Genomic DNA, 25,783 nt, shown 5'->3' with positions numbered 1-25,783 from the left:
ATGAGTGATCCATCTTAATGCAGTTTTTCTTATGTCTTGAGTGGAAACTTTTAGTTTGTCAACTTGCAATACTTTGTCCAGAAGTCCAGAAGCTTACAGCCTTCTGCCTTAGCTTGATTAGACTATTTTAGCCTTTTTTCCCCTTTAAGGCTTTCTAAAATGTTGGGAGTGAAAAGGTTATAACTACAACCACTTTGTATTATAAAATGATTTAACAGAAGGTACTGCAAATGAATATGCACACCCCCTGTGACCCAGCACTTTTCTTGGAACTATAGCTAAATAAAATACATACATTTGTGCATCAGAAACCATGTAGAAGAATGTTCCTAGCAGCATTGCTTATAAGAATATTTCTTTCTCACCGCATTGTTTATCATGGCCCCAAAGACCCACCCACCGATGTTAGGAGAGATACCCATGTGATATATTCACACAATGGAATACTATACAGTCCTGAGACTAAATGAGCCACAACCACACGCAGTAGCACAGATAATTCTCACAAACGCAGTGCTGAGAACAGGGGCAGACTGATGGAGCACGTATATGTATCGTTCCATTTACACAAAACCAGGCAAGCCAAGTTGATGGGAATAGAACTCAGGAGAGCACCTTTAGTGGTGGATGTAAGATCTAATGGGGGCAAAAGAGGCGCTTCTGATGGACTGAGTGTATTCATTTGCTAGAACTGCAGTAAAATAAATACCACAGGCTTAAATAATAGAAACTTGGTCTCACAGTTTGGGAGGCCAGGAGTTCCAAGATCAAGGTTCCAGCTGATTCAGTCTTTGGCGAGGGCTCTCTTCCTGGCTTGCAGACGGCCACCTTCTCACTGTGTCCTCGTGTGACCTTTCTCCTAAGTCCAGACACAGACAGAGAAAAGCACTCTGCTCTCTCTTCCTCTTTTTGTAAGGACAAAAATCCTATTAGTTTAGGGCCCTACTTTTATGCCCTCATTTAACCTTATTAGCTCCTAAAGACCCTATGCCCAAATACAGTCCCATTGAGGGCAGGGCTTCAGCATATGAAATTGGGGGGGATACAGTTTTTTCCACAGCATTGCGGATAGTCTGTTTTTAGTCTGGGTGTGGCTGCATGGATATGCTCATTCTGTGAAGGGTCATTGGGCTGTACAGTAATGATTTGTGCCCTTTCTCTATGCGTGCTAGACTTCAACACGAAGTGAGAAACACGGTTATGACAACTTTAAAGATTTTTATCAGACAATTGTTAATTGTCAAAGTTTTTAGCTAATATATAATTTCTACAAAATCAGAGGCTGACTCTTCTTTCTTTTTCTCTTTCTTTCTCTCTCTCTCTTTTTTCTCTCTCTCTCTCTTTCTCTCTTTTTAGCTCATTCTACATTTGAGACCTCCAGGATAATTGCCTTTGTTTTCTTCTTGTAAGCATTTAAAGAATATAAATAGGTATATAATATACAGTTATATGTGTGTGAGTGAGGGATATGAATGTATGTGTGTACACATCGTGGTAAAAACTATCTTCTCTCAATTTCAAAAACAATGGATTAGGAATTAAATTACTTCACAGATTCAACCTAGAATATGCAAGAATGAACACAAGCAAGTTTGTTGACTTGAATGTAGGGGCCAGTATAAATCCCAAATTAAAGGGTAATAGGTATATATGACATTATTAAATTCTTTTTTTAATCATTGTTTTTATTCTTTTCAGGAGATCTCGATCACAGAAGGTTATCCTAAGTGTGATACTTGCATTGACTTTCCTTGTCGTAGGTAAGTCTTACTAAATAATGATCCTTAAAGGCATTCCACAAGATATGTTTGCATGGTGAGAGAGATCTCAGTGGAATGACTCATATTTGTAAATAAATGCCACAGAAAGTGCTAGAAGTAACCTGCAAATTCCTAAAGAATTTTTGGTCTTTTATTTCTGATTATAAAAATAATATGTTTCTTTATAGAAAATTTAGAAAGTGCTTTTTTCTCTTAGAATTTTAGTTTAAAAGAGAAGTTGCTATAAAGTTAAGAATCCTTAATATATTTATTGCAAACACATTATACACTATGCCTTTTCTTAATTTGGGTGACTTAGCTTGGGAGATTTTAAAAACCGAAGACTCTTGCTCATCACACTGTTCTCAAGTAAATTACTGCTAAACGTGCAGTGGTAATTTCTGACTGGGAAGTATCACAGCTCACAAGCCCTGGTACACTGGAAAATTGCTCTTTATTATATTGACAACGTGATGCATAGCGTTCCCATTAAAATCAGGGCAATAACCCAGTTATTGCCATGAAATCATGTTCTATAACATGGCTGTTTTCTGGGCTCTACTTCTTTATGACTGTGCATGTGTTCCTGAACTGCTGATTTACCCTGACCCTGCACCAGCCCAAGCTCAGGCCTGTTCCATCCATTAGCTGCAGCTTGATGGGCAGAGAGTGCCCATTCCAGCTCAGTGGACCTCCAGACTAGACTGTAAAGACTCCGGTTTTTAATGAGAACTGCATATTGTTTGGCTTGCTCTGTTTCCCAGCTGTCTTCTCTTCATCTCTGTTGACCTTGGAATTGTTACCCTTTGCTGGCCTTGCCCACCTTGCTGCTGCTGGCCTGTCTTGTTACCTGCCTGTGGATGAAACTTCCTCCTGGCACCTACCCCAGGCCTGTGTGCAATGATTCAAACCTGTTCTTAGTCTCCACTCCAGTGCCTGTGTCAGGAGTGCACAGCATGGGCAGTGGAACTGTTAATATTTGTGTTAAGGATCTGTCTCATTCTGTAAATTACACCCCATACTCCTTTGACATCTTTTAAGACACACACACACACATATGTATCTTTACAGCGGGTGCCACTGCTTCTTTGCATTTCCAAAGTTTAAGCTTGCAACAAATATGCCCGATCCATTTTAGACACCACTGATGTGTGAATTATTTCAGTGGTATTAAATGACTCTGATTTTTTTTCTCTACTGAAGTGAAATTCACAGAATGTAAAACTAACCATTTCAGGTGAACCTTTCAGTGGCATTTAGTGCACTCACAATGTTGTGCAATCACTGCCTCTATATAGTTCGTAAATATTTTTATCACCTCCAAAGAAAACCCCATACCCATCAAAGAGTTGCTCTCCATTTCCCCTCTCCCAAGACCGTGGCAACAAACAATCTGCGTTCTATCTCTGTGGGTTTACTTGTACTGAATATGTCATATAAATGGAATCATGCAACATGTGACCTTTCTCTTCTGGCTTCTTTTACTTAGCATAATGTTTTCAAGGTTCATTCATGTTGTAGCATGTACCAGTTCTTCATTCGTTTTTGTAGCTAAATAATATTGCATCATATGTATATGCCACATTTTGTTTATCTATTTATCCATTAATGGACATTTGAAGTATTTCCACCTTTTGGCTATTGTGAATAATGATACTATGAAGGTGTGTACATATGTTTGTTTGAACATCTGTTTTCAATTCTTGTGAGTATATACCTAGTAGTGGAATCTCTAGGGAGAAGCCACAAGACTGTTTTCCACAGTGGCTGCACCATTTTACATTCCCGTGAGCAGCATATGAGGAGTCCAATTTCTCCACACGTCTGCTAACATTTGTTGTTTTTCTTTTTTTTTCCTCCATTACAGCCATCCTGGTGGTTTTAAAGTTGTGCTTCTTTTTTTTTTTATTTTTTTTTTATTTTTTTTATTTTTTTTATTTTTTTGAGACAGAGTCTCACTTTGTTGCCCGGGCTAGAGTGAGTGCCGTGGCATCAGCCTAGCTCACAGCAACCTCAGACTCCTGGGCTTAAGCGATCCTACTGCCTCAGCCTCCCGAGTAGCTGGGACTACAGGCATGAGCCACCATGTCCGGCTAATTTTTTTGTATATATATTTTTAGTTGGCCAGATAATTTCTTTCTATTTTTAGTAGAGACGGGGTCTCACTCTTGCTCAGGCTGGCCTCGAACTCCTGACCTCGAGCAATCCACCCGCCTCGGCCTCCCAGAGCTAGGATTACAGGCGTGAGCCACCGCGCCCGGCCCAAAAGTTGTGCTTCATTGTAGTTTTGATTTCTCTAATGACTAATGATATCAAGCATCTTTTTATGTGTTTATTGACCATTTGTATATGTTCCTTAGAGAAATATCTATTCAAGTCTTTTGCTCATTTCTTCACTAGGCTATTTGTCTTTTTGTTGTTGAGTTGTAAGAGTTCCTTATGAACTCTAGATACTAGACCCTTCTCAGATATAAGACTTGAAAATATTTTCTTTTAGTCTATAGGTCATCTTTGTACCTTCTTTATAATGTCCTTTAATATATAAAAGTATAATTTAATTTTGATGGGGTCATATCAAAGAATCCATGGCCAAATCCTAGGTCATGAAGGTTTATACTGTTTTATTCTAAGAGTTTTGTGGTTTTAGCTCTTATATTTAGGTTGTTGAACCATTTTGAGTTCATTTTTGTGTATGATGAAAGGTAAGGGTTCAATTTCTATCTTCCTTCCTTCCTTCCTTCCTTCCTTCCTTCCTTCCTTCCTTCCTTCCATCCTTCCTTCCTTCCTTCCTTTCTTCTTTCCTTCCTTCCTTTTCTTCCTTTCTTTCCTTTCTTTCTTCTTTCTTTCTTCCTTTTTTTTTCGTGTGTGGCTATCTAGTTGTCCCAGCACCATTTGTTGAAAAGATTATTCTTTCCACATAGGAATCTTTGAATAGTCTCTTGGCACTCTTGCTAAAACTTAAGTGACCATAGATGTATGAATTTATTTCTGAATCTTCTATCCCATTGGTCTATATGTCTGTCATTATGCCAGTATCACACTGTTGAGATAGGGATTTTTTAAATAGGTATTTATTTGAATCTATAGATTTGGGTAGTATTGCCATCTCAACAATAGTAAGTCTTCCAATCCATGAGCATGGGTTGTCTTTCCATTTAATTAGGTCTTCTTAATTCCTTTCAGCGATGTTCTCACTTTTGGCTCTAAAGTGAATCTGTAAGCAGCATATAGTTGGATCATGTTTTTAAATCATTATCATAGTATCTGCCTTTTGATTGAAGAGTTTAATCCATTCACATTTAAATCAATTACTGTTAAGGAAGGGTTTACTTCTGCTATTTTTCTGTTTTTTTAATCTGTGTCTTATACTTTTTTTTGTTTCTCATTTCCTCCATTACTGCCTTCTTTTATGTTTGCTTGATTTGTTGTAGTGTACTGTTTTTCAGTTCTCTTTTATTTCATTTTGTATATATTTTTAAGATATTTTCTTAGCAGGTAGCATGGGGATTACAACTAACACCCTAAATTTATATAGTTTGAATTGATACCAAATTAGCTTCCATAGCATACAAACAGTCTGCTCCTATACAGCTCTGTCCCTCATTATGTTGTCAAAAATTACATCTTTACACATTGTGTACTCATTAACAAAGATTTATAATTATAGTTTATATGTTTGTCTTTTAAATTATGTAGGAAATAAAAAAAAAGAGTTACAAACCAAAACCATGATACTACTGGCTTTTATTATATATTTACCTATATAGATACCTTTTGGGGCATCTTGATTCTTCATATGGCATTGAGTTACTCTCTAATGTCCTTTCACTTCAGCCTGAAGAACTCTCTTTAGCTTTTCCTATAGGGCTGGTCTATAGAAGCCCTCAGCTTTTGTTTATCTTGGCATGTCTTAATTTTTCCTTTATTTAGAAGAATAGTTTTGCTGGATATAGAATTTTTCCCCCAGCACTTTAAATATGTCATCCCACTGTCTTATGGCCTCCATCCTTTCTGATGAGAAATCAAGTGATAATCATATGGAGGATTCCTTGTACATGACAAGGCATTTCTCTCTTGTTGCTTTCAAGATTCTTTCTGTGTCTTTGTCTTTTGACAGTTTGATTATAATGGATTTCAGTGTGGATCTTTTTCAGTTTGTCCTACTTGAAGTTTGTTGAGCTTCTTGGATGTGTAGATTCATGCTTTTTATCGAATTTGGGAAATTTTTAGACATTATTTCTTCAAATATTCTTTCTGCCCTTTTCTCTCTATCTCTTCTTTCTGGGACTGCCACATGTATATGTAGATCCACTTGATGGTGACCCACATGTCTCTTAGACTATGTTCACTTTTCTTTCTTTCTTTTTTTCCTTTTTTTCTGTTCCTCAGTCTCAATTGCTATAGTCCTGTCTTTGAGTTCACCAATTTTTTCTTCTGCCTGCTCAAATCTGCTGTTGAGCCCCTCCAGTGAATTTTTTATTTTAGTTATTTTTTTTCAGCTTTAGAATTTGTATTTAGTTTGTTTCATAATCTGTCTTAATTAATGTTCTCATTTTATTCATACATCATTTTCCTGGGTTCCTTTAGCTCTTTGTCCATGGTTTCCTTTAGTTTTTGATCATGTGTAGAACAGTTAATCTAAAGATCTTGTTTAATAAGGCCAATGTCTGAACTTCCTCAGGGCTGTTTTCATTTCTTTTCTTTTTTTCTTTTTCCTTTTGAATGGGTCATACTTTGCTATTTCGTTGTATGTCTTATAATTTGTGCTGTAAATTGGGCATTTGCATATTATAATGTGGTAAACCTGGAAATCAGATTTTCCCTTCCCCAGGACTTGCTACTTTGTTATTTGTTTAGTAACTTTTTCAAACTATTTTTGCAGACTGTATTTCTTGTCGCATGTGTTCACCATTCCATTTATCTTAGTGGTGATCCAATCATTGGAGAGATATTTCCTTGAATTCCTGGAGAAAGAAAAAGATGAGGGAGGGGGAGGAGAGAGAGAGAGAGATTACTCTCTCAATCTTTGCAGCTTGACGCTAAGCTGAGACATTCCTTCAAGGCTAAGCCAGGCCACCTACCCCCTCTGCCTTAGTCTTTTCCTCCTGTCTACATAAAACTCACAGACTCATCAGAGGTGAAAGCTCAGTGTCCTCTTGAAGCACATTTTCTGACCATGCATCCAGTCCTGAACATGCACATTGCACTCTCTCTTCTCTGATAGATGCAACAGTCTTTCTGAACTCTTTTTCCTATAAGAGAGTGCCTCCTTCCTGGGCTTTTGTATTTGTTTGCCACTTCCTTCATCCACTGTTCCTTTCCCCAGGTGGGTGTGGGCAATCTATGTTTTTTAACTCTTTCAACAGATATAGCCAGAAAGCCATGCCAGTCCAAAGGGTGAAATAAAACAAAACTCAGCTTCTGTGCCAGCCACTCAGGGAACCATGGGATGGGTCAAAACTTATGACCACAGTATTTTAAGAACAAGGTCTGTACTAGCTGACAGGAATGTGAACTGCTGTCCCTAAAGTTGCCCCCACCATGCTGGGAAATGGAAGGCAGTAGGAAGGTAAATAAAAATGCCACAATGCTCTCTTACCAAAAACTAGCCACCCTTTCTTCAGTTCTCTGATTGCTGTAGGTTTTGGATTAGTTTCTAGAGTTCCAAATAAGTTGATTCTGTCAGTCTTTGCCAACTTATGGTGGTTTCTATGTAGGACTGATACTTTGAATGCCCTATTCCACCATTTTCTATGATGTCAGCCAAGGATCTGATAGTCTTTTTAAGAGCTCATATATCCTCTATGCTTAGAAAAATTCTTAATACATGTAAAATATTTTATAAATTTTTCCAGATAAACTTTTTAATCAGAGTTGATCTTATCTTTAACAGGACTTCGAAGTCATCAGTGGCTTAAAGAAATAGAGTTTCCTCAAAAATCCAGACAAGTGTATGCTATACTTGCAGAATATGGCTCAAGGATTTATAATTATCAGGTGATGTTTTGTTAAGTCATTTTGTATGTCACTTATTTAAAATTTAATATGCTACAAAGCTAGTTCAACTTGCAATATGTTATCTTTGTTTTGTATGAGAATACCTAATGAAAATATTGTAGGAAATGGAATTCTATTAAGTGGTTGCTATGGTTTGAATGTCCCTACCAAAACTCATATTGAAATTTAATTGCCATTGTAACAATGTTGAGAAGTGGGACCTTTAAAGGGGAGTGGATTAATGCAGTTATCATGGTGGTGGGTTAGTTATCTCAATACTGGGCACCTGATAAATGTTTGGCCCCATTTCTTTCTCTGTCTCTCATGCTTATTTGCCCTTCCACCATGGTATGACCCTTGCCATATGCTGGCACCATGTTCGTAGACTTCCCAGCCTTCAGAATTGTGAGTCAAATAAACTTCTGCTCTTTCTAAGTTGCTCAGTCTGTGTATTCTGTTATAGCAGCAGAGAATGGACTAAGACAGTGGTTTTATGGCTAACAATCCCCCCAAATTCTCCACAGCCTCTGATCCCTGCAGGCTCCCCAGGAGAAACTCAAGCACAAGGAAAAATGGCAAATACATCTTTGTCATTAACCTCTGGCTGACACTGGACAGTGTGGCACTGTCCCTTGTCCTGAGGCTAACTAGATCTAAGTGGGCTTAGACTGAGGTCAGTCACTGAACATTGTCTGGTCCACCACCCTGTCTGGCTCTGTAGCATTCCATACTGAGCCTTGTTGATTCTATGTTTGGACCTCAGAAGACAGAGGGAGGAAGATGGCAGGAGCTATGGCCAGGTTACCACTGCTCTGTGGGAAGATGGACAGACCTGTCTCTACCTATGTGTTGACCTTTTTAACCTATAGTGACTCCAGTGACCCCAGCCAATGGCCTTGCATCTATCTGATAAGATTCCTACTGCATGCTCTGTTCCCTCAGCAGCTCTGAAATCATCTACTTCCCAGTTCCTCCAGAAACTGCCTCCTTCCAATGTGTCTTGCCACATGGAGTCCCTAAAAAGGAGAAAACTGTACTTGTATTGCCCTTGCAGTAGTTCAGTGAGGAAACTTCCCCTTGAGGTTCATAGATTGACACCTGGAATTGCTCTCAGCCTCAAAGATGCTGCTCACGCTGCATGTATTGAGAGCCTGTGAGCCCTCAGACCTGAGAATCTTGTGGAAACCCACAGACAGAGTTAGCCTGAGACAGCTCCCACACCACGGGGTCCTCACATCAAAGACGAGGACCAGGCCTACGGGAGCTGGGCCTGGATAGTTAGATCATCACCAGAAAAACAGAGATGAGCATGGAAGGTGGACAATGTTGCTCCAACATTGCCATGGTGCCCAGATGTTTGGTCAAACACCAGGCTAGATGTTGCTGTGAAGATACATTGTAGAAATGATTAATGTGTAAATCAATAGACATTTTTTAATACCTTGTCCTAGAGTCCAAAGGCATAAACCAATAGACTTTAAGTAAAGGCGATTGCCCTCTACAGTACAGTGTGGGTAGGCCTCATTCAATCAGATAAAGTCTTAAGAGTAAAGACTGAGATCCCCCATGGAAGAAGAAATTCTGCCTCCAGAGGGCCTTCAGACTCAAGCTGCAACATCAGCTCTTCCCTTTTTTGCCAGCCTGCCAGCCTTCTCTGCAGATTTCATACTTGCCAGCCCCTACAATCATATAAACCAATTCCTTAAAATAAATCTGTCTATATATGTATTATACAGCAGCTTGGTTCTGTCTCTCTGGAGAACCCCGACTAATACGTTTATAAGTTTCTCTGGCAGGTTCTGTTAGGGCCTGAACATTGGGTGCCCCCTCTGCCCACAATATTCTGCTGCGATCACTGCAGGGGCAATTCCTTTATGAAATTCCAGCCAGCTTAAATGTCACCCCCTGAGACAGGCTTCTGTGACAGCACCCAGGTAGGGGTGAATTGTAACGTTACCTCTACTTTATCTTCGACACCCACTGATTTCTTTACCATCTCTCTTCCTACCTTCTCCATTTTTTGCTAAAATGTAGTGAGCAGGAAGTTTGTCTAGAACCTAGAACAGTACCCAGGTGCATGGAGGCTTAATAAATATCTGCATGCATGAATGAATGAATGATTTGGCAGTATTGTCGATCACATTTTCAAAAAGCATCCTTTCCTTCCACCTCCCAATTTTAGGCTGACCAGCATACCCAAGAGTTCCTTTGGCCGGGTGAGGTGGCTCACGCCTGTAATCCTAGCACTCTGGGAGGCCGAAGTGGGCAGATTGTTTGAGCTCAGGAGTTTGAGATCAGCCTGAGCAAGAGCGAGACCCCGTCTCTACTAAAAATAGAAAGAAATTATATGGAAAACTAAAAATATATATATAGAAAATGTTAGCTGGGCATGGTGGCACATGCCTGTAGTCCCAGCTACTCAGGAGGCTGAGGCAAGAGGATTGCTTGAGCCCAAGAATCTGAGGTTGCTGTGAGCTAAGCTGACGCCATGGCACTCTAGCCTGGGCAACAGAGTGAGACTCTATCTCAAAGGAAAAAAAAAAAAAAAAAAAGAGTTCCTTTAATAATTTCTAAGGTTGTATTTCTAAGGACAGTATTTTTCATGAGCTTGAGGTTCAACTACAGTCATTTATCTTTGACCAGAGTTGCACTGGTTTTCACACAGACAAAAGCTCTGTGAGAAACCACTTGAGACTGATAGTGAATTATTTCTATGTGAACTCTTTATAAATCTCAAGCTACATGCAATACATGCTATTTGGCTTGTTCTTATTCACTTAATAACAACATATTTTAAACATGTTCCCTGTTTTTAGATATTATTTTACAACAGCATTTTATATGGCTAATATCCAATGAATAATATATTCAATAAATACTTATTTCTGAACAATTGGATTGTTTCTAATTTTTTAATATTGTAAACATAAATATCTTGTGGCTAAATCATTTCACCTATCCTTGATTATTTACTTAGGATAAACTCCTAGAAGAAACATAAACAGAAAATATTCAGTTTTTTATATTGAATCTTGATGACTCAATACTGCTTTGCAAAAAGATGGATCTGCCAGTGGGAAGAGCTTAGGGGCACAGAGGCACGGGCTGGCAAAGGCCCGAGGTCTTCTCGGTGGGAGGAAGAGGTGGCGAGGCCCTTCCCCATTCCAGGCAGAGGAACAGGGTGTGCAGTAGCCGGACGGTGCGGACCCACAGTGCTGCCTGCATTCCGGCACCCACTGTCTCTCCAGGGTTTACGTTTTAACCGACAGTCTCCACAGCAGCCCTACTGCCACACATCATGTCCAAAGGGCAACGTTATCATCCCCTTGTGTTCACGTCGTGGTTGAGCACCACCCCTTCACCTGTGAGGACCTCTGTACCAGACACCTCATCAGTGTTAGATAAATGTCTGCGATATTCTGATTGTTATTGGTAGTCTAACCCCAAAGTAATAATGATCACATCCCTTTCTTATTTACAATTGAGAAGCCCCCTTTGTTTAGGGACAAGACCAAAGAACTCAGAATGGCCCTTTGATGTCACCATCTGTTCCCTGGACTTTTTCAAGTCAGCCAAGGTGCCCACCCTGACTCCCCCCTCACTCCTCCCCCTTCCACCCCCCCATCCTCCTCTCCACCTCCTTCTCTCCTCCCCCCAGACTCTGTTTCATATTTTCACAATCCTGAGAAACAGCAAATGATGTGCCCATCTTAGAGCCCCTGTTGAATGTCACTCATTATTAAATAGATTTGTGTGTTACCTGGTCTCCTCCAAATGTGATAACTACGTACGAGTGAGACTGAGAAAGATGCAGGTAACTTAGAGGATGCTCCTGTGTTCCAGCTGGCACTTAGTGTGTATCAAGAGTTGAAGCGTGATTTCTTCCCCCTTTCTGAGCAAAGAAAGAAATAGCTCTATTTGAATACACAGAATTCAGAATGATTTACCTTTTTTTTTTTTTTCAGGCCAGACTTCGTATGCCTAAGGAAAAAGTGGAACTGTTAAAGTGAGTGAGGTGCTCTGATACGCACACTTTCTAGTGTGGTTCCAAATACTGAAATGTTTTTGTAAAACTATACAACTAAAATAATTTCTCCATCATCATAATATACCTTTCCTCTTCATGCCAGTTAGGAGCATTTTTTATGGCCTCTTCCTCTTGTCTGTTATGAAAAGACAACATGTCTGTTTTTAAATAACGTATATGCATAAGTGAGGGAAAGCTATTTTTCTTGGGTTGTTTCCTTCCTCTGATAAATTCAAATAAAAATAAACATACTATCTTTAATATTAAATATGGCATGTATAGATTAATTTACCTTTGACCTTTTAATTCTTTCTCTTTTTTTCTTTTTCTTCCTCCTTTCTATATGCATATATGAGTAGAGAAATGCTAGGAATGATATCAGAAATGGTAATAGTGATTATTTCTGGGAGTAAAATATTGTTATTTCTTGGAATATGCTTTTCTTTACCTCTTTTTTCTTTATAATAAGCATGTATTTTTAAACCAAAAACAATGACATTTTTATTATTATAGGATGTTACTTGCCCTTTTATATAAATATGACCTCTATTTTGTTACTAATGTTTTGCATGGAATAAAAACTGTTAGAAACACACCAAAATTCAACAGTGTTTATTTCTTCAAAATGTTTGTATTTTTCCAATTTTAACATGTATTGTTTTACAATTTGGGAAAAAATGCTAGATAAGTAGTGCTTATATTTTTCCATAAAGAAATACTTAGATACTTGACATTTTCTTATTGTCTCTACCAGTAATTTTTAAACAGTAAAAGTAGCAGAACTAATTTTCGTAATGTAAAATCTTGCCCCCTCAGGCTACCAATAAAAGGTAAAAGGTCCCCCTGGCTGGATCCCTGCCCCCACCCCACTTGGCAAAGTCACTTTGACAGAACTCCAGGCCGCAGTTTGAAAACCACTGCTCTGTACCACGCTTGAAATGCAAGGTGTTCCTGATTCGAAGGATGCAACTTGGGATTCAGGATTCCCCCGTGTGAAGTCACCCTGCCAGGGACAAGCAAGGTTGACTGAGCCCTGCCTGCTGGGTGCAGAGTCCAGCCAAGCACTAGGACACCCTCCACAGAGTGTCATGTCTCTGCTTTTCTTATGTTGTGAAGAGTAATGCTTTAGACAAATGGGCATTCTCTGCTCTCCTGTCACTCGAGAATTTATTTCCTCAGCACCGTAAGACACCTGTTCACATGGCTGGCACCAAAGCCCAGCAGCAGCGATGACACGAACTTTACACCTTCCTCCTCTCATGCTGTTGTTCTCCATTTACAGGAAAGAAAGCCAGACTTTGGAAAACAATTTCCGAGAAATTCTATTTTTAATTGAGCAAATAGATGTTCTGAAGGCACTGCTCAGAGATGTGAAGGATGGTGTGTACAATCAGAGCTGGAGCGCCCAGGGAGACCCCGCCGGGCCTCAGGACACCGTGGAGGCCCTCGACGAGGCAAGCTGCTGGGTGGCCTGGTGGGGCAAGCCTGAGTTAGTGTTTGCTCTCGTGCCACATCCGCCACTCCTCTGGGTGGAGGACTGAGTGCTAACGGATACTTGGCTTGTGTCCTCCCTCTTCTTTAAGAATCTTTCCTGGCATTAGCTTTTCAAAAATGCTGCGTCACAGAGAAGGCATTCTATTGCATATTGCCTTACCTCACCCCAAAAATAAATAACTGATTCTGTTTTATTTTCCAGCAAAAAGACAAAAAATGACAGATCATTTAGAAATAGCATTCGCTGAAGGTTCATACACAAATACTTAAATAGCAGATTTTCATTCATCACCCTCATAGCTCCTGTATTTGGAAAGGTCAGCACCAGATTTTGGCAAAATTATGATGAAAACCAACTGGCTCGGTTTTGCTTCTTTCTCTTCTGCTGCTACTAGTACTACCTTCTATGCCTTCCTTAATGTCTACTTTTTCAAATGCACAGAAACCTGACACGGACCACCTGCTGCCTTCTGCCCCATTTTATCCTTGTAAATGTCATGGGTGTTGCAGTGGTCAGGGAGAACTTCAACTGTTATCTCTGCTCAGAATACTGGCTTTTTTTTTTTTTTTTTGAATGAGAGTATCCTTCAGAACCCAATATTGATTCAAGTGGGTGAAAAATTTCTAATATAAGCGATCAGGCACTTTGTGTAAACTGCCTTAATTCCCAAATAGCTCTAGTCTTTATTGCTAAGCATAGGATACTATTGAAGAAGGGAGCACAACTGTTCACATGGTGAGACCTCATCTTCCACTTTACCAGGAAAGCACTGTGTACAGTCGTTAGGGCTTCCCAAGGTCCCCACGGTCACCGTACTGTGTGACCTTGGGGGAGTCCCTGAGCACATCTTTGCTTTGGTTACCTCATATGCCTGAGGACTGCCCCCACAGAGCTGTGCAGATGACACTGCAAATCCATACGATGCGCCTGGTTCAGAACACAGCTGCTAGGTGTTCACTGTTATCATTATTTTGCAGATTAAGGAACTGAGGTCCAAATCAATAAAGTGAATGATGAAAACCCAAGTATTTGGCAAAGACTGTTAACAGAAAACTGTTTTTAATTTGTACAGGAAATGACAAACTTGGTCAATTATGTGCTTAAGAAGTTGAGAGAGGACCAAGTCCAGATGGCTGATTATGCTCTGAAGTCAGCTGGTGAGTACAGAAAAAGTGAAAAGACAAGCATTAAAAAAAAAAAAAAGAATGTGTCAAGTGTGTCTCTATTCTCTAAATTTCTCTATAAGGAAAACATATTTATCTATCTGGTAACTTGAGAGGGGATTAAAAATTAATAAATTCAGATAATAAGAGACTAGAAATGGTTGACATTGATTGCTCTCTGAATGCAAATCTTAGAGGGACACAACCTGTGTGACTTCATTAGTGTGTATCTAGGAGAACCACCAGCAAAGCTGGGATGCCACAGTGAAGTTGAGGAATGCAGAAAATGTTATAATATTTTATATTATTATATGCTTGAATGATTTGTAATGACTAAATCCATTGCTAGTGATTAAATGACAGGGTTTAAAGGCTGTATGTAATGTTCTTAATTTCTTGGAATTAAAATTAATTCTTAAGGGCTTAGGTGGCAAATCATTAACCTTGGTCTTCCCTATCATGCCCTGTCTATACTGCTCTATGAACAAGACGTGCTCAGTGAGCAATATGGGAGAAAAGAAGGGAGGGGTGGGAGGGAGAGAAGGAGGAAGAAAATATAAAACATACAGTAACACCAATTTTAATCAATTGACAGTCAAACTTATGCTGAGGAAATACATTTCTGTCTTGCATGCACTGGAGAGCATATGGATGACAAAGTCATGTGAATGAGTGTTTTTAAGAGAATGAGCTACTGGGACAGAACTTTCCTGAACCTGGTTCCCTGAAGCCTGGGGAACATGAGCATTAGGGTAAGTTGGAGGAGGAAATAGAGTTTTTTTTTTCCTCCCAGTTTTGGCATTCTGATAGACTTTTTTAATGCTTTGCTCCTTCCTTTCTGTTGAATGTATCGACAACTTCCGTTCTGAAACACGTGATGACTATGTAAGTCCACGAGTATCCCATGTGGAATAAGGAAAAGCAGAAAAGGTTGTGGCTTCTCAATACCCTTCACCGTGAAAACACAATGCCAGCTCTGGCTTGGCCAAGATGGAGAAAGCCCATTTTAATCTCTCTCTCCAACTAACTACAATGGAAAAATCTGGACAAAATTCAAGAGCAACCACCTTAGTGTGATGAAAAGTAGACAAAAGTAGCCAGATGGTACAAGGGAACCAAAGCTGGAGAAGTGAGCTGTGTTGGGGCTAGTTTTGTTTTTTTCTTTTTTCTCACAGCTTAGGCTGAGGCAGGCTGTAATTACAGAGCTGCAAAGCAGTGGAGCTAAAATTGTGAGAGAAACCCCACCTCTCTAGCCCAAGACCCAGAATAAAGTAGTCCTGTGGGCCAGAGAGTGTGGGGAGAAGGGCTGGGAAGACGAAACTGGAGAGAAGACCCTGCTCTCATGTCTGTCTGCAGCCAGCTTCTGGGCTCACCTCTTAGCTGCTCATTCAAGGGTGCAGAACTGTACAAATTTCCTGAAATATGCAAACTACCAAAGGTCACTCAAGAAAAAAGTAGATACCTTATATTTATTAAATAAATTAAATGTATGGTTAAAACCCTTCTACAAAAGAAAGCTCCAAGCTTAGATGACTTTATTGGTGATGTCCACCAAAAATTTAAGACAGAAAAAATACTACTGCACAAATATTAATACAAAGTAGGAGATGAGGGAGAACTTTTCAGCTTATTTTATGAGGCCATCATTATCTGATACCAAAACTAGACAAAGACATTCTAAAAAACCAGAACTATGTAGACCAATACACCTCATGGACAGTGGGCTTTGCTTCATCTATTTTGAAGCTCTTTTAGATGCAATCATATTTTGGGAAATTGTCCTTTTTATCATTATGTATTATCCCTCAATAAAATATTAGCAAATACCACCCAATAATATGTAAGAATGATAATATAACATAACTAAGTGGTGTTTATCCTAGAAATGCAATGCTGGTTTATCATTGGAAAATAAGTCAATGAAATTTATGATGTCAACATACTAAAAAGTCTGATCATTGGATCATCAAATCAGACTCACTAAAATTATTTAGCAAAATTCAGTAATTATTATAAGCATTAACAAAATTCAGCATTTATTATAAAAACGCAGGAAACTAAAAAGAGAATTATTTCCTCAATCTGATAAAGGATACCTGCAAAATTCCTCCAGCTAACATCAGACTTATTTGTGAAAGACAAATTGTTTTCTTCCTAGGATAAGAAACAAAGTAAGGATATCTACTCTCACCATTCCTTTTCAACATTGTAATAGAATTCCTAACCAATAAGGTAAGATAAGAAACAAAAGAAGAGATATAAAGAAAGGGGTATAGAGAGAGAGAGGAAAGAGGCACACAAATTGGAAAAGAAGAAATAAAAACATCTCAAAAATTCACAGACAATATGATTGCTTACACAGAAAAATCACCCAAAAATCTACTAACATAAGTAATATTTACAAGTTCAAGTGTATTCATACAATTTCTATATACTAGTAATAAAAATTAGGAAGAGAAAATTAAAAAAAAGACAGTGCTATTCACAATAGCAGTGAAAAACATGAAACAGTCAAGTATAAGTCTAGCAAAATATGTGTGGGATCTATGTGCTAAAAACTAAAAAACAATAATGAAAGAAAGAAAGAAGACCTAAATATATGGACAAATATACCATGTTCATGGATTATAAGATTCAATACTGTTAAGATGGCAATACTCCCCAACTTGTCTATGAATTCAACACAATCGCAATCAAAATCCCAGTAGGATTGTTTGTAGAAATCAGCAAGCTATTTCTAAAATGTATATGTAATGACAAAGGAATTAGAATAGCCAAATCAGTTTTGGAAAAAAGAAAAGAACAAAGTTAGAGAACTCACACCTTGTGGTTTAAAGTTTACTATAAAGTTACAGTAATCAAGAGAGAATGGTATTAGTGAACTCCAATGGAGCAATATAGAAAGTCCAAAAATAGTCCACATATATGTGGTGAATTGATTTTTGACAAAGGAGGAAAGGCAAGTCAATGGTGCTGTAACAGGTGGACATTCATATGCAAAAATAAACCTTGGCCTAAAACTCACATTTTATAAAAATTAACCCCAAATGTGTTACAGGCCTAAATATTAAGTTTAGAGCTATAAAACTTTTAGAAGAAAAGTAAGAGAAAATCTGTTCAACCTTGAGTTAGAAAAGATTTCTTAAATATGCCACCAAAAACTGTGATCTGTAACATGAAAGAATGGATAATTTGGGCTTCACCAAAATTAACTTCTGCTCTGCAAAAGACAGTTTAGAGAATGGACAAGTCACAGGCTGGGACAGAATATTTGCAAACCATATATACACATTCTTGTATCCAGAATTTATAAAAACTCTCAAGCCTCAATACTAAGCAGACAGAAAACCAAATAAAAAATAGACAAAAGATTTGGAAGACACTTCATTAAAGAAAATATATGAATGTCAAAAAAACCCATATGCATATAAGATCTACATTATTATTTCTTAGTGAAATGTAAATTAAAACCACAATGATATACCACTACACACCTATTAGAATAGCAAACAAACCAAAACTGATCATACCAAGTGCTGGCAAATGCAAAACAACTGGCACTTTCATACACTGCTGGTGAGAATGTAACATGGTACAGCTATTTTGGAAAATAGTTTGACAGTTTCCTGTGAAGTTAAATATAACACCTTATGACCCAGCAAGCCCACCTCTACGTACTTACCTAAAATAAATTAAAACTCATATGAGAATGTCTATCACAAGTGCATTCATAATCATCAAAATTGAGAATGATCCAGATGTCCATTGACAAATGACTGATGTATCCATACAATGGAATACTTCTCAGCAGGCAATACAAAGGAATGAACTACTAACACTCATTTCAACACCCATGAATCCCACATGCATTGGGCTAAGTGAAAGCAGCCATACTCAAAAGACTACATACTGTGATTGACTAAAAAGGGGCAGCAAAAGGAATGTCCATAATAGGTAAATCTATAGAGACTATAGATTTGATAGATTAGTGATTGTCTAGGAATGGGGCAAGAGGTTGGGGGGAAATGAGGAGTGACTGCTAATTGCTATGGATTTCTTTTTGGGCCGATTAAATGCTTTTTTTTTTTTTGAGACAGAGTCTCGCTCTGTTGCCCGGGCTAGAGTGAGTGCCGTGGCATCAGCCTAGCTCACAGCAACCTCAGAGTCCTGGGCTTAAGCGATCCTCCTGCCCCAGCCTCCTGAGTAGCTGGGACTACAGGCATGTGCCACCATGCCCGGCTAATTTTTTTTATATATATATATTTTAGTTGGTCAGATAATTTCTTTCTATTTTTAGTAGAGACGGGGTCTCGCTCTTGCTCAGGCTGGTCTCGAACTCCTGAGCTCAAACAATCCACCTGCCTCAGCCTCCCAGAGTGCTAGGAATACAGGCGTGAGCCACCGCGCTCGGCCCCAATTAAATGTTTTAAATTGAATGTGGTGACTGGACAACTCTGAGAATGTGCTGCAAAACACTGAGTTCAAAATGGGTGAACTGTATTATGTGAATTATATCTTAATAAAGCTGATTAAAGAATAAAAAATGAATGAAAAAAACCCACAATACCACAATTTAAATTTTTTCTTGAAAGGGTTATGTGTGTGCAGGGAGGGGTTTCAGTGCTCACATCAGCCCATGAAAGTGTAGTTCCAGTTCAATCAGTCAGTTGAGTAGGAATATTGATTGGGTAGTCAGTATCAGTCTTCAAACACAGGGTACACATAGGGTTGCAGATAAAATAAAGGATGCCTGTTAAATTTTGAATTTCAGACACGGAGCAAATAATTTTTTTATTATAAATATGTCCCAAATACTGTATGGGACATGACTACTACTAAAAAATTCTTGTTTGTTTATTGAAATTCAAATTTAAATGGCAGCCTTGTATTTTTGCTTGCTAAATCTGGTAACTCTAGGTACACATGTACTATTTCAAATTGTGCCTCTTAGAAAAAATACTGGTAATCAGACGTTTGGTCAGGTATATGTATTTTTAGTGTTATATTGTGTTATCCAAATGAAATTTAAGGAAGTTATTTGTATTTTCTTTATTTCTTATGTATAAAATACATTTTGCTTCTAAAATAAAGTAACCTGAAGAGATAGTATTTGATGGATATACTTTATATTTCTTTGATTAAAATGAAAATTCAATGAATCTGCATAATTACTATTCCAAATATAACTTGACAGACATTTATGACATTGTTGGTTGTCTGGGGTTTTTTTGTTTTTGAATGAATATTCCTGATAGAAAATCTCATTTATCAGATGAGCTCTTAAAATATGAAGGTCCATGTATCTTTTTAGGCAATAAACAAAATCCATGCAATAGTTCCATCTCTAATTTAATTGTCCCCAAATTAAATTTTTTGTCATAATATCAGTTTCAGAAATGTTGTGAAACTACACAGAGTAAACATGGTTTTCTCAAAGTGACAACATTTCAGTGGTAATCAAAATTGTCATACTTTTCCTACCAATTCCTGAGTATGAATTTTACCTCATTTATAATTTGCTAAGTAATAGTTTTCCAAAGACATTATTAAAATCCAAGTAATATGTTTTGAATTGTATATGTAATTTTTATTTAAAAAATTATTTTATAATTTTAGGAGCCTCCATCATTGAAGCTGGGACTTCAGAAAGTTACAAAAATCATAAGGCAAAATTGTACTGGCATGGGATAGGTTTCCTAAATTATGAAATGCCTCCAGATATTATTCTTCAGGTAAAGCTAAATTAAGAATAACCCATTTCTATTTTAGGATTTTGTTCTTTCTCATTACTTATGATGAAAATATTAACTTTAAAATGGAGGCACTATAGGAGTCTCTAAACTTGTTACAGAACATGAAATCATCTCATTACAATGTTTATAGTCAGTACACTGCATGAATTATGTCTCTATTCATAGTCAGTACACCATATTTATTTATTTATTATTTTAAGGTCAATAAACTAGATTATTTGCTTCTCAAATAGAACAAATATTCCATATCTTTCCTGTAAGTTGATTCTGTGGACTCCTTTTCCCACTGAAAACTTCAGTCTTTCAATAAACTTTTGTTGAAAAAGCTCATTCCCTAAGTACCAGTACTATGTTAAGTGCTATTCAGACCACATGTTCTTATTAAAATTGTAATGGGAGAAATTTCCAAATAAAATTCCCACTGCAAATTTCACTTCAATTCTAAAGGCAGTAGACATCAACGGACAGTAGAGTACCTCTTAATTATGATCCACATATCTAAAGTTCATGTCAAATTTAGAAATAGTTCCAGGGCTCTCAAGCTGAGTGGGTTGACAGTCACACTGCCCAAGAGCATGGAGGGAATTGCACTCAGTCTCTGGCCCAGCTGACAAATGCTGCAGCCAGAGGATCAAGGAAGCTCTCAAGCCCAGCAGGCTAACAATAGCCCCTGCCCATAGGCATAGATGGGGGTATTCTCAAGCCACAAGGGCTGACAGACTCTGGGTCAGTCATCCAGAGTAGGATACAAGTGTGAATATACCATCCAGGGACCTCGCCTTCTTTGCATGAAGTAGGAGAGTTCCCAGCAGAAGAGAACAGGTGCTCTGCAAGCATATCTGTCTTGATCTGAAAGAAGAGATTTCAGATAAGAAAGAACCAGATACAAACTCTGGCAACATGAAAAGACAAGCTATTTTGACACCCCCAAAGGATCACAATTGATCTCCAGTGATGGACTCCAACCTAAAGGAAATTGTCCAAATATTAGAGATGGAATTCAGAATATGAATGGCAAAGAAGATGAATGAGATTGAAGAAAAGTTGAAAACCAACACAAAGAAGCCAAAAACAATGGTTGAGAACATGAGTTTAAAAAAATGAAAAACTCACTAAAGAGATAGACAACATAAGAAAAGATATAATAAACTTAAAGAAATGAAAGTCATTTAAGGAATTTCAGTATGTAGCAGAATCTGCTAGTCCAAGCAGAAGAAAGAATTTCAGAGCTTGAAGACAAGGCTTTGGAACTAACCCAGTCAGTCAAAGATGAAAAAAAAAAAAAAAAAGAATAAAGAAGAATGAACAATCACTTAGAGAATTATGGGACTATGCAAAGTGGGCCAATATAAGAATTATAGGCATCCCTTAGGGAGAAGAAGAAAAAGCAAAAACCATGGAAGACCTATTTGAGAGAATTATTGAGGAAAACTTCCGTGGTATTCCCAGAGATTCAGATATCCAGATACAAGATGATCATCAAACAGCAGGAAGGTAAACAAAGAGGTTCATCTCTAAAACACATAGTCATCCACATGGTCAAAGTCAAAATGAAAGAGAAAATTCTATAACCAGAAAGATGAAAGCAACAACTAACCTATAAAGGAAAACCCATCAGACTAACAGCAGACTTCTCAACAGAGATCTTGCAAGCCAGAATGGATTGGGGCCCCATTTTCAGGCTTCTTAAACAGAACAACTGCCAGCTGAGAATTTTGTATCCTGCAAAAGTGAGTTTCATAAATAATGGAGAAATAAAGACTTTTCCAGACAAGCAAACACTAAGGGAATTTGTTACCACTAGACCTGCCCTACATGAAATACACAAAGCTGCACTATACATGGAATAGCACAATAGATACTCACCAGTGTAAACATACCTGAAAGTTAAAGCTCACAGCTGTAATAAAACAATAGCATAAGAGGGAAAACAAAACAATAAGGTATCATCCAACATGATGAATAGAACAGTATCCCACACATCACTATTAACACTGAACATGAATGGTCTGAATGCCCCACTTAAAAGACAGGGACTGGCTGAATGGATGAAAAAACACACCCCAAGTATGTGCTGCCTCCAAGAAATGCATCTGACTCACAAGGACTGACACAGAGTCAAGGTAAAGGGATGGAAAAATATTACATACAAATGGAAACCAAAAGTGAGCAGGTGTAGCCATTTTCATATCAGACAAAATAGAATTTAAATCAACAGTGGTAAAAAAAGACAAAGATGGTCATTATATAAGAGATTAATTCAGTGCTTTCTTTCCAGCCGGATGTCTACCCTGGAAAGTGCTGGGCCTTCCCAGGTTCTCAGGGTCATACCCTAATCAAGCTTGCCAGGAAGATTATACCAACTGCTGTTACCATGGAGCACATCTCAGAAAAGGTGTCTCCCTCAGGAAACATCTCCAGCGCACCCAAGGAATTTTCTGTCTATGTAAGCTGTCTAAATCTGTTATTCAAATTGGCCTGTGATAGAAGGTAGTTGGCTAGGAATTAGGAGCTGAACTTTCATCTTAACTATGTAGCTAACTAGTGTCACTGACTTCCTGGACCTCTGCTTTCTCATCTACAAAGAGAGAGGGTCAGACCAGATAATTTCTATCACTTAATTTTATTTTTTACTTTTATCAAAGTCATAAACGTACAATTAAAAAATCAAATATTTCCGTAGAGTTTATAATGAAACAGTGGTTCCTTGTCCCACTTCTCTGCACCCCCAAGTCTCATTATCCTAAAGCTTCCGCTTGCAACAATTTTAGCTGCTTATTTGTATACGTGCCCCCATATTTGCTTTGACTGTTAGTTCTTAATTTTTCAGCTTTGGTTGTTTGATCTGCAGGCATCCTCAAGTGGAAAGTGAAGATTAGCTTTCTTCCATGGCTCCACACCCTCCCAATATGTTTATGTTTTACTTTTTCTTAACAACAGATTTATGGAAATATAATTCACGTGTTTAAAGTGAACCCTTCAGTGGCTTTTAGTGTATTCACAGAGTTGTGTATCCATCACCACAGTCAATTTTAGAAGACTTTTATAACCCCACCTAGAAACCCCACAGCCCTTAGCCGTCACCTCCCGTTTCCCCATCACCCTCCCTCAGCCCCTGGCAGCCACTAACCCTCTGTCTCTGTGAGTTTACCTCTGCTGGACATTTCATGTAAATGGAATCATATAATATGGGGCCTATTGTGAATGGCTTCTTTCACTTGACATAATGTTTTCAAGGTTCATCCATGATGTAGCGTGTGTCAGTATGTCATTTCTTATTGACTCAGGCTGAACAATATTTCATTGCATGGATATACCACATTTTAGATCACATGGCAAATCTAGCTTTAACACTTGAGGCACTGCTACACTACATTATCTTACTTTTTATTTCAGTCAATATTGTTTTCGTGGTGACTACGTGAACAATACTGTTCTCAGTTGAGCCATTTAGTGTACTTGAATACTACTGCATAATTTTTTGATGTTTTCTAGGGAAATTGCTTTATTTTTATTTAATTTGCTTAGTTTTCTATATTTCTATCACTAACACATTCCCAAACTCTTCCTCAGAGGTATAAATATTCTTCCATTATGTTAATTCATGTCAGATAATTTATAAATTTCTTCCTTTCTTTCTTCCTTCCTTTCTTTTCTTTTCATTTCTTTTCTTTGTTTCCTGAGATATCCCTTCTGGAGTTGTCTGCCCTTTTGCTCCAACCCGGCTGGTTGCTAGGTAGGCCTGATGCGTGACTGTTATCATGGGATTTCATTTCTGCATCCTGAGGATTCAACTTACAATCTAATCTTTTATTTTGAAAAATAGTTTCTCTCTTATTTTCCTTTTCTGTTTTTTTGTTCTACCTTCTGGAATATTTTATCTATTTATATTTTAACACCTATATTGAAGTTTTCACTTTCATTGTCATAATTATGCTTTCTAAGACTTTCTGTTTCTATAAATATTTCCTTTTTTAGAGTCTAAATTTTTTCTTTCATGGATGCATTATCTTCTCTTATGACTCTGAAGGCATTAATTGATATCAATTATAGGTTTAATTTTCTTCTGCTCTTTTCCATATTTCAAAGCGCCACTGCCCCCCTTGTGTCTAGTGTCTTTTTCTTGTGAGGTGCTCGTCTCCAACGTCTGTGATGATTCTCTGTCACATGAAGAGCTCAGCGGTACACAGCTGGCCAAAAGCTTTGCACACATGGTGGGGCTGGTTCACCTAGAGTTTCTCCGGGGGGATGATCTGGTTGGGCTATTTCTTCTAGAGTCCCCAAAGTGAGGTGTCAGGCGAGTTGACCCTGAGAGGATTGCCATCTCGTGCCTGACTGCACACTGGGAGATGCAGGGGGGAGGGCCACGGGCTGTCACTCCACTTGGTGTGTGGGACATGACAGATGCCTTGTCTGTGTTCAGTACTAAGGCTGCAGCATCAGCCATCTCAGAGCTGGGAGGAAGAAGAGGGCCTTCTGCTGGGTGTGCCAGAGTAGGGGCAATAACCTACCACGGACTGAGGGGCTAGCTGCTTTTTGAAATGACTGTCAGCCAAGCTTAGATTTAGGCCCTCCCGCACCCTCCTGCCCCCCTCCCCCATGGCCCCAATACCCAGGGCTTTCCCGAGCCCTACAGCATAATTCAGTGTGCTACTGGTTCTACACTGCCCTACCGCCAGGCTACTTTGTGTTTTTGCTAGTTTGGACATCTCCAGATTTTTTTGTGTTAGTGTCTACTCATGTTTTTCCCTCGTAGGTTTATGCCTTAGTTCAATCCTTTGAAGTTACTATGTGGAGGAGGGCCCAGTGCTAAGCAGCCCGCCTTTTATGTCATCCAAATGCCTCTACAGCTGTGACTCCGGTGTTACAAATCAGAGGGCCACTGTCCTTTGATGCAAGCCTGCACCACCCACAAGAGGTGTCTCTGGAAAGTTGAGTTAGGTTGAATTTGAACACATAAACCCCATCTCAGACAGGTGCACACGGTTGCTCATTATTTAGAGGAATTATGGGTGAATCCTGCAGGAATCCTTTGGAAATAAAAACTACTTCTCATCATTTTCTTCCATATTAGAGAATTTATGAACCATGTGAAATTAAAACAAGGTGATAAATAGCTGGGTGCACTGGCTGCTCCTGTAATCCCAGCTACTTGGGAGGCCAAGGTGGGAGGATTATTTGAGCCCAGGAGTTTGAGGCCAACCTGGGCAACACAGTGAGAGTTTGTCTTTTTTTTTTTAAAAAAAAAAAGGTGATAAAAAAGGTGGAAATAAAACTAGTGCCCCTCTATTAGGCAACAGGAACTACATGAGGCTTGAGTCATACATATATATATATGTATATATGTAATTGTGAGTATATCATGTAATCATGATGTGTCCAATTCTTTTAATACAAATTATAGTTTAATTTTAATATTTTCATTACAAAATGATTGTACTATTTTGCTGTATTACCATAATTTAAGGAACCTAACAATAAACTTTAGATTCACAAAACAAATTAGTTTGCACCAGTGCATTCTCCTCTCAGAAATCTTCAATCTGAGGGGTAGAGAAGGAGAGAGAAACACGCGGGGGAAATTGCAT

The 25,783-nt window shown here is 38.4% G+C and overlaps 1 protein-coding gene across 1 annotated transcript in view; it reads left to right on the top strand.

Annotated features, from left to right (window-relative positions):
* SUN3 (Sad1 and UNC84 domain containing 3) overlaps window positions 1-25,783 on the top strand; it is a 29,594-nt gene that overhangs the window by 1,929 nt on the left and 1,882 nt on the right. Inside the window, exons 2-8 of the mRNA XM_045564061.1 lie at window positions 1,699-1,760; window positions 7,654-7,757; window positions 11,723-11,763; window positions 13,067-13,226; window positions 14,352-14,436; window positions 20,059-20,174; window positions 22,474-22,641. Of these exons, the coding sequence (XP_045420017.1) occupies window positions 1,699-1,760; window positions 7,654-7,757; window positions 11,723-11,763; window positions 13,067-13,226; window positions 14,352-14,436; window positions 20,059-20,174; window positions 22,474-22,641 (736 nt within the window). The remainder of the gene's footprint in view (window positions 1-1,698; window positions 1,761-7,653; window positions 7,758-11,722; window positions 11,764-13,066; window positions 13,227-14,351; window positions 14,437-20,058; window positions 20,175-22,473; window positions 22,642-25,783) is intronic.

The sequence above is a fragment of the Lemur catta genome, chromosome 11 (genome assembly GCF_020740605.2).
Source record: "Lemur catta isolate mLemCat1 chromosome 11, mLemCat1.pri, whole genome shotgun sequence".
Classification (NCBI taxonomy): domain Eukaryota; kingdom Metazoa; phylum Chordata; class Mammalia; order Primates; family Lemuridae; genus Lemur; species Lemur catta.
Note: the sequence above shows the minus strand (reverse complement) of the source record. Positions and strands in the feature narration are given on the sequence as shown.